The sequence below is a fragment of the Sus scrofa genome, chromosome 13, assembly GCF_054392235.1.
Source record: "Sus scrofa isolate SSC_HxYL_T2T_F1_AM1 chromosome 13, Sscrofa_HxYL_maternal_Yorkshire_Landrace_v2.0, whole genome shotgun sequence".
Lineage (NCBI taxonomy): Eukaryota > Metazoa > Chordata > Mammalia > Artiodactyla > Suidae > Sus > Sus scrofa.
In genome coordinates this window covers 36,161,864-36,178,684 of record NC_139395.1, presented here as the reverse complement: position 1 = coordinate 36,178,684, position 16,821 = coordinate 36,161,864, and the positions used below count along the sequence as shown (strand labels likewise).

The following is a 16,821-nucleotide window of genomic DNA, read 5'->3' as shown; positions in this document are numbered from 1 at the left end:
GGATCTAGAATTTGTAGAGAACTTCTAACAAATTAGAAAGAAAATGACAGATAATCTAATAGGAAAATAGACAAAAGATCTGAATAATTACTTCACAACAGGACATTTAAATGTCCCAAAGCACAAAAATGGCTAAACTCACGTCACTGGGGACATACAAGTTAAAACCATGGGACAATACCAATAATCATCTATGAGAATGCTTAAATGAGAAATACAGACAATACCAAATGTAGGTGGGATAAGGAGATGATGGAACTCTTATACATTGTGGGTTGGAGTATGAGTTGGTATGGCTACATCAGAACTTTGAAAATATCTACTAATGCTGAACATATGAATAACCTACAACCCAGCAATGTTGCTTGCACTTGGGTATACACTTGGGGGAATATGGAATGGTCAAAGCAGTACCACTTCTAGCAGCCCAAACAAAGAAACAATCCAAATGTTCATCATCAACAGAGTGGATAGTCAGTGGTCTAATCATACAGTGAAACGCTATATAGCAAGGAAAGCAAAAACCAGCATTACATGCAATGGCATAGGTGAATCTGACAATATAATGTTAAGTGAAAGAAGCCAGGCATAAAAGAGTACACACTGTATGATTCCACTTACATATAGTTGAAAAATAAGGAAGATTAATTTATGTTGTTAGAAGTCAAGACAGTATTTACCTTTGGGAAGGCAGTGACAGAAAAGGGTATGAGTGAGATTCTGGGGTTCTGATGACATTTTATTTCTTGATTTTTGTGTTGGTTACATACAGAGCAATAATTTATTTTTTGAAAATTGATTAAGCTCTAATCTTATGTGTGTACTGTTTGGTATGATGTCATACTTCAATAAAAAGTTTACCCCCAAAAAAGCTATGATAGAATCTTTCTAGAGAGCTTTGTGTCAATGAGAAAAAAGACCTCTGAAGGGTTTATATCCAGACCTAGCAATTCTGCTTCCCATGAAACTAATCAGAACTATATTCAAATGTTTATATATCAGGAAGAACATTTTAATATTTTCAAATGTGTGAAATTTGAAAAGAACCTAAATGTGCCATCAGAAGTGACTGATGAAACAGACAAAACAGACGAAAGATAAAATATGCCATCTTTAATATTTGTGTTATTCATTATCTAAGAGTATAAGAAAATTGTTTTTGTATAACACCAGGTGGAAAAAAAAGCACAATGTGCATTTATGTATATACTACTTCAACTTTCTTGTGTGTGTGTGTGTGTGTGTGTGTATAAAAGGAAACATAAATGAAATAAATACAGCCAAAAAGCTAAGAATCCTAATGTCTAGGCCATTGTATGACAAATGAATTTTTCTCCTTATATTTTCTACGCTTTCTAGTTTTCTACATTGAGTGCTTATTACTCTCATAATTATGAAAATAACTCAATAAAGACATAATCAACCTTGTAAATCCAGCTGCATCTGAATAGCGCTTGGATTCTTTGGCAACGTGGAGGGAAGAGCAGGTTACTTTTGCCAGAGCCACTTCTTTGGACTGAAGGGTAAATGGGAAGTGAAAAAGAAGAGGAAGTAAAGACAAACAATTCTTTTGAGTACCTTGATTGGAAGGGGAAGAATCCTAGTTTTCTTTGACATTCTATAATTCTTTTAGTCTTGATCAGTGTTTCTCAAACTATGCTGCACCATGAAATCATTAAGGAAGCTTTACAAAAATACCAATGCTTGGAACCTTCACTCAGAGATTTCAATTTAGTAGGTCTAGCCTATGGTCTGGACTTGCCAGGGGATTTGAATGCAAGGCCAAAGTTCCATTTTCTTTCATCTTCTCCCCTGAGAACAATTAAATTCCTAATCAATAATAGCTTCATGTGTATGTATAGGAGTGAGCTGGGCACAAAATGGGCACTCCACAAATAGTTGCTGCTTTGATGGACATGAAACCTTTCTGGGAGATGCAAGGCACGTCTGCATGGTTAGGGCTTTCTTCTTGCTAGCTTAGAACATGGTTCAGATTCAGAGAGAACCATCCAGGAATGAGGCAACCCCTTGGTCCATGGCTCCAGTGGGGCCCTGGGTGGCTTGTAACACCCTTTCAAAATCAAAGTCACATAAGAATATGGCTTATCTTTTGGGGGATGCAAAATAGCTAATTTGAAATGTCACTAAAATCAACAGTTAACTGAAAATCCCAAGGGAGGAAAAACTCAAGTTATATTACTGGAATGTCATTTTTGATTACTGAAATTCTTTCAGTGATGACATCTGCGATTGGCCAGTGACAGAGTCATCTAATGTGAAGCAGAAAAGAAAGTAAACAATGCTTTAGGCTTACAAATGCTTTCAATATATTGGGTGTTTTACATATTCTCAGGCCTTAAAAAAAAACCACGCCTATTAGGAATTAGCATCCCAATTAGGGGATTAGAGATTAAGAAGCACAGAGAGGTTAGGCAGCTTGCCTAGGACACAAAGATGGCAATTGATAAAAAGACCTCAAAACCTATAACCCCTTCACAGCATCAAAATGTGACAATGTGTTCTATAAGTGATGGCAAAGGGCATCCATACCTAACCTTCACATGAGACCCTAGAAGATTTCTATGTTGTCAATAAGTCAGTAGGAAAAAAGACATTCATTGCAATCAGAGATGCTGAAACATAAAATTTTTCTTAGTATTCAATGGTCTCTGTCAAGCACTTGGAAAATAAATTAGGGTATGGTCTTTCTGGAATACTTAGCGGAAAGATAGAGGGATGAGGTTCATTAGTAGCTTTCAAACTCTTTCAACTCAACTGATTTTATGAAAAATAAAACCACAGAAAGTACATTATGACTTGTGACTATGGGAATTTACTCTGAGGAAATTGTGTGGGCATTTTCAAAGTCCAAGACAGGGTTCCTAGACAGGAGTATTGGCATAACTCTCCGTGTGATCTTAGGCAAGTCATTACCTCTCTCTGGGCCTCAGTTTACTCAGCAGAGAAAAAAAGGGGGAAGGGAACATTTAAACAACTTTTGAAAGCTATAAACACTCTATTGATCTGGTATAAGCTATGGATCCTTTCCCCAGATGATGCACATATGCATGTACACACGCAATTTTGAAAGCTCTGGTTATTCCCAGATATTCCAAAGACAATTTGTGAATCTCCAAAGACTATATGGACCCTTGATTTAAAAAACCTGGAGTTTTGATGGTGGGACTGTAGTCATGTTTATAAAAAGAGTCCTGGAAGTTCCCGTTGTGGCTCAGTGGTTAACGAATCTGACTGGGAGCCATGAGGTTGCGGGTTCTATCCCTAACCTCACTCGGTAGGTTGAGGAGTCGGCCTTGCTGTGAGCTGTGGTGTGTGTAGGTTGCAGACTGGGCTTGGGTCTCGTGTTGCTGTGGCTCTGGCATAGGCCTATGGCTACAGCTCCAATTGGATCTCTACCCAGGGAACTTCCACATGCTGTGGGTGTGGCACTAGAAAAATACAGAAAGACCAAAAAAAAAAAAAAAAAAAAAGAGTCCTTATCTTTTAGAGATGCAACCTGAAATATTTATGAATGAAACACTTTGATGTTTGGAATTTGCTTTAAAACGATCCAGTGTGTATGGAGAAGGGTGGTGGTAACTGGTGGGCGTAACAGATGAACTGAGATTGTCCATGAATTGATAATTGGTGAGGCCAGGTGATTACGTACATAATGGCTCTTTATACTGTTTTATCTGCTTCTGTGTGTTGAAATTCTCCACAATAAGTCGATTTACACAATAAAAATTATCCATAATTTAAAAAACACCCAGAATAGATCACCTCTAGTGTTCCCAATTCTAATAGTCTATGATTTAGCATTCCAAAGAATCTATAGAGAAAATGACTTGTGGAAACATTTGATGTGCTCAGGGTATTGAATCATTATCATCCTTCTCTCATGGACCTTCTAGACTAAAGGGTTTGTTGTAGCACGATTTTCCAGATGGTTCTGCGATATTCCATTTGATCACTTCCATAAACACACTTCTGGGGAAAGAGCAGCAAAATCAAAGGCAGAAGAACTGGACAAGAATTGGTCTTTAATCATTTCACATGATAATGTGGCTTCATTTGTTTTCAAAAATTTCTTAAGATGAGAAGATCAAAATACTGTTGCAAATGGATTTCAGTGGCATATAAAATACTTGGTTGTGAGGTGAAATGGAAGAATGTGAAACAGTACACAGGATGAGAGAGAGCTGCATGATGGCTGAGAACGTGTCCTCCACAGAGCCATGGTGCCCGAGTCCCCATCCTTGCTGTGTCACTCAACTAACTATACAATTATGGGCAAGTCACCTAACCTTTCTGAGCCTCCAGATAGGTTCCTATGGTTTCCTATCTCTACCCTACACATAGGGAAACCTAATTCCCTAACCATAAAATGGAAATAATAGCCCATTCTCCCTCCTAGGGTTACCGTGAAAGGTCAAGTTATGCCTAGACACTGACTACTGTTCTTTCAATTATGTAAATACAAAAGTCAATGAAAGGAGGCATATACACACATACACATAAATAAAAGGCAAATACATGATCAAAATATTATCAGTAGTTGCCTCTGGATTGTGACCAACAGGTGATTTTTTTCTTTTCCTTATTTTTTTTCCTGGACTTTTCAAATTTCTACAAAGTATTTGTTATTCTTATCATCAGAGAAAAAAAGTTGTTTTAAAAATGTATAGTGAAATCTAATAATCAAAACAAATGAACAAATACAACAAAACAGAAATGGACTCGCAGATGCAGAGAACAAACTAGCAGTTGCTAGAGGTGAGGGAGATAGGGGGATGGGTGAAAGAGGTGAAGGGGATTAAGAGGTACAAACTACCAGTTATAAAATAAATGTCACAGAGATGTACTGTACAGCACAGGGAATTGAGTCAATAATATTGTAACAACTTTGTATGATGACTGATCTATAAAAATATCAAACCCCTGTTGTACCTGAAACTAATACAATACTGTTAGTCAACTATGCTTTAATAAAATAAAAAGAAGAATTTTTAAAAATCAAGTGAGCGAAAGAATGTGTATATATATATATACATATGTATAACTGGGTCACTTTGCTATATAGCAGAAATTGACAGAATATTGTAAATCAACTATAATAAAAAATTAATTTAAAAAGTCTTTCTTGAGAAAGTTTACTGTCCAGAGGTGTCTGAACCTTGCCTGTCCCACACAGTATTCTGACAAACAGACCCCTTCAGAAGACAGTAAGAGGGTGTGACTATTTGTCCACATTTTCCTCACCAGACATCCATCTCCAGGGTGCAAGATCCTTGTAAACGGGGATGAGCTTTCAAATGTGGTGGTCGGGGTAGAAATGAATAGCTCCTTCCTCTGCTCCTGTCTCATGCCATTCTGCCCCCCTTACCACACATCTTCAACATCAATTTAGTCTTTTTGAGAAGCACACGTCCCTTGGAGAGTATCAAAAACACTATGCCCCCCTCCCCAAAAATTTCACGTTCAGGCATATTATTTTGTATTCAATTTCTTGGGGTTCATGGGCCCCTCCCCAAAGTCCATCTCCACTAATTAAGAACACCTAAGCCATGACAGCAAATTTAGGAATGTATAAACACACTAAGAAAAACTGACTTGTACAAATCCGAAACCATAAGCCAGATAAATTGGTGGATAATGACGGGTATTGCATATGTAGTTTTTACTCTGCCAAAGAATTTACATTAGGATATCTATAAATAGCAAGCCCATACAGTGTGTTTGAACCACGCTGCTATATACCCAAATGCTAAGCCCTTTCCAGAACATATCTACTGCAGAGCAACAGGCCTAATTCAAAAGCTGAATACCAGTTTCACTCCTGACTTTAGCTGCATCCTTACAGTATTCTAGATGACCTTTGAAATGGCCACTACCTCATATCATCACTTAGGTCAATGATGGACAGTGATGCAACAGCCAGAAACTTCTGGCCAGAGGGGCAGTGGTCCATGTGTTTGGATTGTGAGACTGTTTGGGAGTGAGCCATGTGTGGTAAGATCGATCCCATCTCCTTATCTTAGGAAGGAAAAGGGTAAACATGAGTCTTTGCACTGTACCCAGATGGACGTTAGATCATCTCACTATTTCTCACAATGATACTGGAAGGTGCGGTTTTTAATTTTCTTCTTTTGTCTTTTAGGGCTGCACCTGAGGCATATGGAAGTTCCCAGGCTAGGGGTCGAATCGGAGCTGTAGACAGTGGCTTACACGCCAGCTACAGCAATGCCAGATCCCAGCTGTGTCTTCAACCTATGCCACAGCTCATGGCAACGCCGGATCCTTAACCCACTGAGCAAGGCCAGGGATTGAACCGGCATCCTCATGGATACTAGTCAGATTCATTTCTGCTGAGCCATGATAGGAACTCCTTGGGAGGTGGGGCTTTTGTTCTCATTTCCAAATGACACACATGTTTCAGGGCAGACGCTTACTAGAAAAATAAAAGAAAAGCAATGCAAAGCTCTCTGTCTCAAATCATCATCTTTGATGGTTAATTCTGGAAGCTGGGATATATACACTGGGCTGCATCACTTAAACTGAGAGTCACTTAGCTATGATTCTGATCCTGCGGATGTCAGTGGCTTCCAGGGATATGTGTGAAGGGAGATAAAGAGAGGAGTCTTCTTTGCCCCATCTGACCTGCCCTCCAAACTGGCACCCTCTTTTCCCTCTTTCCTATAGAGGGACTGACCCACATTCCAAAGATGCTCGGGGAACTCACAAGTGGATCTGGATAAAGAGCCAGGAGTCATGCACTTAAAAAATAATCCATGTAACTGTGAACTCCATCTTATGGTTTTCACTCCCAGCAGAGATGCCATTTGGCATCACACTGTTAGCAGCCACATTTTACTTGCTCCTCTTCCATGATTTCCAAACATGTGCCTGGCACCCACGCGAGTTTCAGAGGAAGTGCAACAGTGACAGAAGTGTTGCGGGGTTGGTTTTGTGTATGTTAGTGCAACCCTCACAAACGCAAGTCTAAGTTGGAGGATTAACTTCCACAAGAGGAACATCAACTTTCCCGAGAACGCAGCACCTCCTTTCTAGTTTCTCTGAAACGAGCAGTATCTAAACTTAGGGATGAGCCCTGTTAAGCACAGGGTCCAGGCCCTTGGGATATATACGGTCCTTTGATGGTCCCCAAGTGCCCCAGCTTTTCTGGAGGAGTATCCCTGGGCTCTTTGTCCCTCATCCTTAAGAAGCCGCCCAATACTTACACGCGCTTTGGGCACAAGCAAGTTCAAGGCACAGAACAACCATTCCACCACCACCCGAGAAAGCGATGTGAACCCAGAGTCAATGTGAATTGCGGGTGATCGCAGGGTAGAAGCTCAGCGCAAAGCCTTGGGGCTATGTGCGCAAGAGGTCTGGGTTCCCAGGGATGTGATCCAGTATCGGTAGCAGCGAGTCCTCCTGGACATTCAAGTCTCAAGGGAGGTACGGGTCCTTAAGAGCAACTAGGGACACATCTCAGCCTCCAGCGCCAGCACCAGTTGGAAAGAAACAAAGGTGGCCAGAGAGGAAGAGGAGAGTGAGTTTCTGCTCTCTTGGGGCAAGTGTGCGCGGTACCTTGGATTCCTGGCTGCTGGTGGATGCAGGCGAAGGCGGCAGCTCCGCGCTCGCCGCCTCTTTGGGCAGCCCGTCCACGCCGTCCTCATGGGCGCCGCTCGGGGGGATCATCTTGGCGGCGCGGGAATGGTGTTGGGCTCCCGGAGGAACAGCGAGGCTCGCCTCCCTCCGGTGCGCCCTCCCGGCCACGCTCTGGCTCGCTCAGCTCCGGAGGCCAGGGACTCCCATCCTCGCCGAGGCGACAACGCGCCCTCCTCTGGCCTCACCCCTCCCGGGTCCTGCCCACCTCCGCGCACTCCCCGCAGGCAGAGGGAAAGCGCCCGCTCCGCCCCACCCGGCCTTGCCTGCGGCCACCTCGCCAGCGCGCACAGTCGTGACTGCCACTCAGCAGCAGGCAAGCGGGCTAGGGGTGGCCCGCCCGCCAGAAAAGGGGTGGGGGCAGGCGGCGGCTCAGAGGCGGGGCTGCGGGCCCCTGGCCCGGAGCAGCGCGGGTGGGCGTGGGCCAGGAGGGGGCCGTGCCCTCTGGAGGCTCTATGGGAGGCTGGGCTCGCACAGCAGGGTAAAAGTCTGGGGATGTTTTAGGAGGGAGAGGGAAAATTCAGACCAAATGCCAGTGAAGGGCCCAGCCTGCAGGGATCACCTGCAACAACTCTCAGGGAGCCAATGACTTAGGTAAGTTATTTATAGGGTTTAGTGATGCAGGAAGCAGAATTGGGGTTCCCTGGCTTGAGGGCGCTTCTCTTTCTTCAGTTCAGCTTTGGACTAAAACATAGACATACTGCAATGAGGATCCGTCCTAGTTTTGCTGTCCATTTATGTGCTAAACCCTTCACTCTTTTTATCTTATTTCATCCTCAGAGATGCCCTATTAGGTTAGGTATTATCCTTCCCATTTATAAATGAGAAAACTGGGGTTTGAGGGAGGCGAAGTAATTTCCTCTAACTCACTGAAGTATAAATGGTGGAACTGGGATTTGAACCTATTTTGCCTTCAAAATCCTTCTTTTTGGACTGTAGAGCCTCAAATCTAGGCCAAATCTTCATAGCCGAGGAGACAGTGGGTGTTGCAGTAGAGCAAGGAGGTCAGGGCTATTTATAGAGGGGCAAGCCAATCTGCCTTAGTAGATCTTTTATTTAATTTATTTATTTTGATTTTTAGGGCCACACCCTGGAGGTTGCTAGGCTAGGAGTCTAATTGGAGCTACAGCTACTGGCCTCTGCCACAGCCACAGCAACACCAGATCCCAGCTGCATCTTCGACCTACGCCACAGCTCATGGCAATGCTGGACCCTTAACCTACTGAGCAACACCAGGGATTGAACCTGTAACCTCATGGTTCCTAGTTGGATTTGTTTCCACTGTGCCACAATGGGAACTCCTGTCTTAGTAGATCATTTAGAAACAGAGAGATGCCCCATGGGATAAAGGGGTGGAAGGGATTTAGTATCTTTTGAGGAAAAACCTCAGTGTGCAGGGAAAGGAACTCCATCTGGATATTTAAACGGCTCCCCCCGCCCCCCGCCCCATGAATACCAAACTTAATTTTCTAACAGGAAACTATAAACTTACGTTCAGATTTTCTTTATTAACTATAAATATTTGCAAATCCAGCTTCATGGTGTTACTAAATGCAAGTTCATGTGCCCAATGCACAGTGAAGCCAAACAAACTGAAAAGTTGGAGTCTGGAGCAGAGAAAGGTTTATAGCAGGGCTATGCAAGGAGAGACCATTCCCAAACCCCAAACTCCTGGAAGGGTTTTGGCAAATACGTATATATACATTTACATATACAAATACACACACACACATATATACACACATGTATATATATGTATATACACACAAATAAATACACACACACACCTATGTATATGTGTGTGTGTGTGTATTTTTCCTTTTTACAGCTGCACTTGCAGCATATGGAAGTTCTCAAGCTGGGGGTCGAATTGGAGCTGCAGCTGAGTCCTATACCACAGCCATGCGACACTGGATCTGAGCCATATGTGCAACCTACACCACAGCTTGCGGTAATGCCTGATCCTTAACCCACTGAGTGAGGCCAGGGATGGAACCCACATCCTCACAGAGACAATGTCTGGTTCTTAATCTGCTAGGCCCACAATGGGAACTCCCAGCAAAGCACTTTTAAAAGCTAGGTGAGGGAAGGGTGCTGTTAGTTGTTGCAAACTTGTAGCTGTTAAGATCCTGGTCATGCTGTTCCTGTAAACCTCTAACAAGGCAAATGTTATTCTCTGTTCTAAAGCTTTTTCTCTTTCTATGAATTGACTCTTAAGGGTCAGAGCCTTGAGAATAGGCTATCCCGTATATTTCAAGCTATAGACAACATTCTTTTACAAAGGGTGCAGAGTTGGCATGACTAAGCACTAGCAACAGAACATAAAGGTTCAAGTGAAAAGGAACAGGTCTAATATGAAGTAGATTTGTTCTTCCCTATTATAATGGGCATGTAGCCTGTGCAGTCACATAGGGCCCTGCACTTGGATTAATGCTCTTCTGTCAACATCTTGGAATTCTTAATACTTTCTGCACAAGAGGCCCAGAATTTGCATTTTGCACTAGACCCTGTGAATTATGTATTTGATTCATGCTTGCCCTAGCTCATGTCCTTTGGAAAACAACAACAACAACAAACCTATTACTCTTTCCATCCTGGACATCAGTTGAAAGCTTCTGTTCTAAGTGACAGCCCCTTACTTGGCACTTGGCTCTGAGTGCTCTAAATACTCCTGTGGTTGTTAGCCTCTCATGTGATTGGGCCATGCTGGCTAAACCGAATGATTACAGCCTTTTTCCTCCTCAAAACAATGCCAGTTTTCTCAATAAAGACAAAATTCTAGTCGCTAAAATTATAATGGTAACAGCACAAAATGGAGGGAACAGCAGGATCAACACATCTTTATCAAGCACTATTCTATACTAGACATGGTGTTACAAACTGATGATACAGCAGAGAGAAAAACAAAGATTAAGACTGTCCTCCTGGAATGTGGAACCTTAGGAAAGATACAGATTAATTAAATCACACCCACACACAGATTTTTTCGCGAACTGTGATAAGAGACAGTGCAGGACTCTAATGAGTGTGTACAAATGCAGGGCCTGAAATAGTGTGGGACAAGAGAGGGGTTTCCTGAGGAAGTAAAGCCCCCATAGTCCATGGAAAATTCCAATCTTGGTGGGCAAGCACACTGTGGCTAACAAGACATTTTTCATCTTTGGCTTTTATTTTTTTAAGGACTGAAAAGCAGCTATAAGATGTCATCTTTCATTTTAGTAAATGCTAAACTTTGATTAACGCTAGTCATACTCCAATAGCAAATGTTTAAATGTTGTCCCCTGAGGGAAATATTGAAGGAGCTAGTACATCCTTTCTCCTCATTCCACCCCCGTCCTCCTAACAGAAATCCTTGGTCTGATAAATAATAGCTGCTTTTCCTAGGAAACTGTGGAATTACCTGTAGCTGTCAAAACTAATCAAGCCTTTGCTCATGTGTTTCTCTCCCATAAATGCCTTCCCACCTCATTTTTTGATATTTCACTAAGTTATTTTGTTCTTCAAAAACACATCCACAAACATTTATTACTCTTGAACTCTCCTTCCCTAATTCTCATAGTCTGATTTAGATTTCCAAACTAACGCTGTGGTCTCATATCATCCTTCCCTGAGTAATCAGTGACAAAGCTGCCTGACCTTCCACTGGGCTCTGTGCTCCACTAGGACAGGTCTTCCCATCTTGGTTCCTCAGCCTCTAGTTGAGGGTGAAAGGATACTGCTCTTATAGCTCTCTGAGCTCTAAGATGGCCCAGACATTTGTTATTCCAAGTGCTCTGCACATTCTGAATGGAGAAAGACCCAGGATGCTTCTAGAAAACAGTGGAATTTAAAATCAAACAAGCTCATTGATACTGAGAATTGTGTCTTTACTGGCCAAGATAGGATCTTAAACTGAGAGTCACACTGTTTTGTGAACATGGGATTTATTGGTTTTTGGAGGCATGGGGTTTGCACAAAGGACATTAGGTCCACAGCTAGTCTCTGGGAACCAGGGTGCAGGCAGACAGGATGCTGCTTTGTTAGAGTCTATGGGGAGAGGGCTGCTGGCAGAAATAGATGGCACTATATTTGTGTAGAATGCCTTGAGGCTTGGGTCACAGGCACTGCTACCTTGGGAACTATGTGACCATTCCTGATTCCAACTCCTGGGGTGATAGTCTTCTCACATTGTCATGAAAGCTGGCCCTGACGTGGTACTGAGGAGATGCTGATATATTGGTAGCAGCACCCAGAGGACTGATGCTCTCCAAGTACTGGGGGTTAGTGGATGATGGATCAGCAGAGTGACTCCCGGAGGACATCTGATAAAGCACTGACATCCCTGAGCAGAAGTGTACCTTTTCATGGCCCCATGTGAGATACCTCTTTAGGATTCCCAGTTGTACTGGGGTGAGACCACATAGAAGACTGTAGGTCCTGCATTAGAAGCTGTGGTAACATTTCAGCTATGGCTGTCAGGATGTCCTCATTTCTATCAGAAGCTGGGAAAGTCAAGTGGCAAATAATTATCCTAAGTCTTGAGCCAGCAGTAGGACCCTGTGTTTTTATAGCTTTGCTTCATGGTCCATTTCAATCTGTTACTGGTTAAATACCAAGCCAGCAGAAGTGTGAGGTATGCAGAAATGTATCTTCACAAACTTGAACAGGAGGCTCCCTCTCCTAGTTCATTTACTCATTCATTACTTTGTAAAGAGGGCAAAGCTCTCCTGATTTCCTATGACTGCCTTTTGCAGGAACACTGCTCAGCAAGAGTGTATAATGCTTTCAACCCTCTCCTGGTGCTTTGCTCCAAGTTTGGATAAAGAGACTGGACTTTCATTCTATAGCCCCTGGCTTCTTCCAGAGCCATTTAGTAAAATGTTTTATCAAGACTACTTAACTAAAACAGCCATATTTATGAAAAGTACAAAAAAGAACAGCAAGGAAAGGGAAAGGGGAAGATCATCAGAATGTCCAGAAGGTGGAGAACTGACAAGGATAAAGGAGAGAGGGTCTAAATAAAGGAGTAGCTGTCAATGTCTTATGCGTCCAAGTCATCATGAGTAAAGAGATATATGAGAAGGGCATAGGGTTTGGCAATTAGATTGTTGATAATAATAGTGGATAACATAGAACATGCACTGGGTTTCTATAATATTTTCTTCTCTCTCTCTCTCTTTTTTTTTAAGGCCGCCCCTGAGGCATATGGAGTTTCCCAGGCTAGGGGTCGAATCAGAGCTGAGCTACTGGCCTACACCACAGCCACAGCAACGCAGGATCTGAACAACATCTGCGACTTACGCCAGAGCTCACAGCAACACCAGATCCTTAACCCACTGAGCGAGGCCTGGGATTGAACCTGTGTCCTCATGGATGCTAGTTAGATACGTTAACTGCTGAGTCATGATAGGAAATCCAGATTTTCTATGTGTTATTTCATTTAATCTCTACAAAACCTTAATAAGATAAATATAATTATCCTACATTCCACAGTGAGTGTGGGAACAGGATTTGAACACAGATACATCTGGGCCAAGTTTTGGTTCTGCTCTGTTGACTGCCCAAACAATGGCAGAACCCAAATCTGGTGAAGAGGAAGCAAGCCTAAAAAGGAAGGAGTGATGAAATTTGGGAGCCAGAAGTATAATGGAAGACACAGGAAGTGTCCTTAAAGAATGAAGGGTTTCCCACTCCATTCTTTTATCGTAAGAGTCAATAATAACTACATCTTCACTTTGAAGGAACAGCCAAGAAGTCAAGACATACTAGGCGTTCAGCCTGTAAAGGAGGACTGGGAATCCCAGCATTAACCGTTACCCTCTGGCTACCTTGTCTGGTGTATGTGCCTTCAAGCCCAGAGAAATGAAGTTCCCAAAGTCTTACAGCTAACAACACAAAAACAACAACAGGCCCTACTTTGAGCAACTGTTAACGCCAATCTGCAGTCCTCACAGCAGCTTTGGACTGGTCTCTCGTCAGCACCAAAGTGAATCATTAAATATGGAGACTCATATTGGCAGGGTAAATGAGATCCTGCTAAAGCATCCTTATCTTGCTTTTCTAAGCATAAATCAATAAGAATAATAGCAACACAAATAAGAGATAATATTTGAATAGCACTGTTTGGTGGAGTTGTAATCATTCCCTGCTGGAGTTGCTTAGAAAAGGGCACAAGGTCCTCACCTCATGTAGCTGTAGCTGTTTTCTCGTTAAGATCTACCTCTTTCTTCTAAAGAGAGCGTGTGTGGGCTGTTTCTAACTGAGTAGGTTATAACTAACTCTGTGAGAAGAGGACAACTTGAATCTTTATTCTACATTTAGTAGACAGGCCATGAATTTAAACTCCAAACATCTCAGATTCTCCACTCAAAAGCAATGGGATCTTAGACAACTGATTTTATCTCTCTCTCAGCCTTGGTTTCCTCAAGTCCAAGATGGGATAATAATCCCTATTTCAAGGGATTTATGTAAGTATTAGAAGATTATATTAAATGTCTGGTCCTGCTATTATTATTATTATATTATCATTTGTCATATGATTTTGGTCAATATTATTAGCTTTGAATTAGGTTATCTCTTCATTACAGCCAAATGCATATACAATATCAAAAGTGGGGAGTTCTCACTGTGGTTCAGAGGGTTACAAACCCTACTAGTATCCATGAGGATGAGGGTTTGATCCATAGCCCTGCTCAGTGGGTTAAAATAAAGATCCTCCTTTGCTGCAAGCTGTGGTGTAGGTCACAGGCATAGCTCAGATCTAGCATTGCTGTGGCTGTGGATTAGGCTGGCAGGTACAGCTCTGATTCGATCCCTAGCCTGCGAAATTCCATATGCTGTGGGCGCCCAAACTGACACCCAAAAAATATATATCAAAAGTGAATCTTTTCCACATTTCTAAAGTTATTACTATCTCCTATCTGAAGAGTTTAGATGCAGCAAATAGCTAAAGTTTCTTATAGATGTTGGCCCTTTGGCTAGTCATGAACATTGAACTTTACATATCCTATCCTATGAATTAAGGGTAACAGGTTGGGAAGCACATGGTCTGGTTTATGCTGGCCTTTCTGTGCCTTGAAAATGCCTGGTCTATTACCTCTCCCAGCTTCAGTGCTTGTTGCTGTTCCCTGAAGCTGAGAATTCCCCACCATTATTTCTCATGGCCAATGGACCTCAGCGCCTATCAGCTGAAAACATCCATTTTCATCTCTTTTAACTTGGTGTCTTTTAGAATGTAAGTTCCATGAGGTCAAAGACTTCATCTCTTCTCTTCATCACATATCTCTGAGGCTTAGGTGCTCATATGATAGGTGCTCAGTGAATATTTATTAAATGAATGAAAGATAAAATGTCAGTTCTGGAGAGGAACCTATAGGTCTAATGAAACACCCCCCACCCTGCCTTTTTTAATGGCCATACCCATGGCATATGGAAGTTCCTGGGCCAGGGAGTGAATCCAAGCCACAGCTGCGATTTACACTTCAGCTGTAGCAATGCTGGATTCTTTTTTTTTTTTTTTTTTTTTGGCCTTTTTGTCTTTTAGGGCTGCACCTACAGCATATGGAGGTTCCCAGGCTAGGAGTCCAATTGGAGCTGTAGCCGCCAGCCTACACCTTAGCCACAGCAATGTGGCATCCGAGCCATGTCTGCAACCTACATCACAGCTCATGGCAATGTCAGATCCTTAACCCACTGAGGGAGGCCAGGGATTGAACTCGCATCCTCATGGATGCTAGTTGGGTTCGCTAACCACTGAGCCATTATGGGAACTCCAATGCTGGATTATTTAATTTTTATTTATTTATTTATTTATTTTATTTTGTCTTTTTGCTATTTCTTTGGGCCGCTCCCACGGCATATGGAGGTTCCCAGGCTAGGGGTTGAATCGGAACTGTAGCCACTGGCCTACGCCAGAGCCACAGCAATGCGGGATCCGAGCCGTGTCTGCAACCTACACCACACACAGCTCACAGCAACGCCAGATCGTTAACCCGCTGAGCAAGGGCAGGGACCGAACCCGCAACCTCATGGTTCTTAGTCGGATTCGTTAACCACTGCGCCACGACGGGAACTCCCAATGCTGGATTCTTTAACCCACTCCACGAGGGCCAGTGATTAAACTCACACCTCTACCGGCAACTGGAGCTGCTGCAATCAGATTCTTAACCCACTGTGCCACAGCAGAAACTCCAAACACCCATTTCTCATAGTGGAAAATGGAAGCTCACATAGGTTAAATACTTCCGCGGAGTCAACTAATACATGGCACAATGAACTAGTGTCTGTTTACTTGATCATCAATCCCAATGGTCATTGCTTTATTCAGCTTTGGAATATATGACCAAGCTACCAGCTGTACACTTTTTTCCCTCCAAGTCTTCAAATTTATTGTGAGATTAAGCACAGTATTTCTAAAGTTCATTTCCAAAACAATAGCTTTATCATTATTCAGGCAGTATTCAAGAAACACCAAAGAAAGGAAAAATATTTCAAAATTCCACCACAATTGGAAATAACTATTAGCATTTTGGCCTCCTTCTAGAAGCACATGCATATATGCATAATTTTAAATTTATGTGTATTTACATAATAATGATCTCAGGACTCTAAGTATTTTTGTAACTTTCTTTTCCTCCAATAATATGTCACAAGATAGTTCTGTGTCAATAATATACATATACATGATCCTTTCTTTAAACAAATCTGTATTCCACTGTACAGATGTACCATGATTTATCTATGAAGGATCATTTATGAGGGACTATTAGAGGACAATTAAAAACTCATTCTTGGGAGTTCCTGTTGTTGCCCAGCAGTAATGAACCCAACTAGTATCCATGAGGACGTAGATTCGATCCCTGACCTCGCTCAGTGGGTTAAAGGATCCCATGTTGCCGTGAGCTGTGATATAAGTGGTAGATGTGGCTTGGATCCTGCATTGCTGTGGCTGTGGTGTAGGCCAGAGGTTACAGCTCCAATTATACCCCTAACCTAGGAACTTCCATATGCCATGAGTGCAGCCCTAAAAAAAAAGACGAACCAAAAAACTTCACTCTCTCTCTTATTCTTAAACATCAACCTGGCAAGGTAAATACTATTAAACCCATTTTATAGGTGAGGTCACTGGAAGCCTGAAAGGCTTGATGACCTCCCTAATGGGATACAGAAAGT

General features: G+C 42.3%; 1 protein-coding gene across 9 annotated transcripts in view; it reads right to left on the bottom strand.

The window, feature by feature from the left end:
* STAC (SH3 and cysteine rich domain) overlaps nt 1–16,821 on the bottom strand; it is a 337,228-nt gene that overhangs the window by 110,900 nt on the left and 209,507 nt on the right. For 4 of the 9 annotated variants that reach the window (XM_003358355.5, XM_084987802.1, XM_084987803.1 and 1 more), the window contains exon 1: nt 7,594–7,972. The exons of the other annotated variants lie outside the window; for them this stretch is intronic. In XM_003358355.5, coding sequence (XP_003358403.3) covers nt 7,594–7,704 — 111 coding nt within the window. In that variant the 5' untranslated portion in view covers nt 7,705–7,972. Of the gene's footprint in view, nt 1–7,593; nt 7,973–16,821 lie in introns of those variants that run through there. 9 annotated transcript variants of the gene reach the window in all.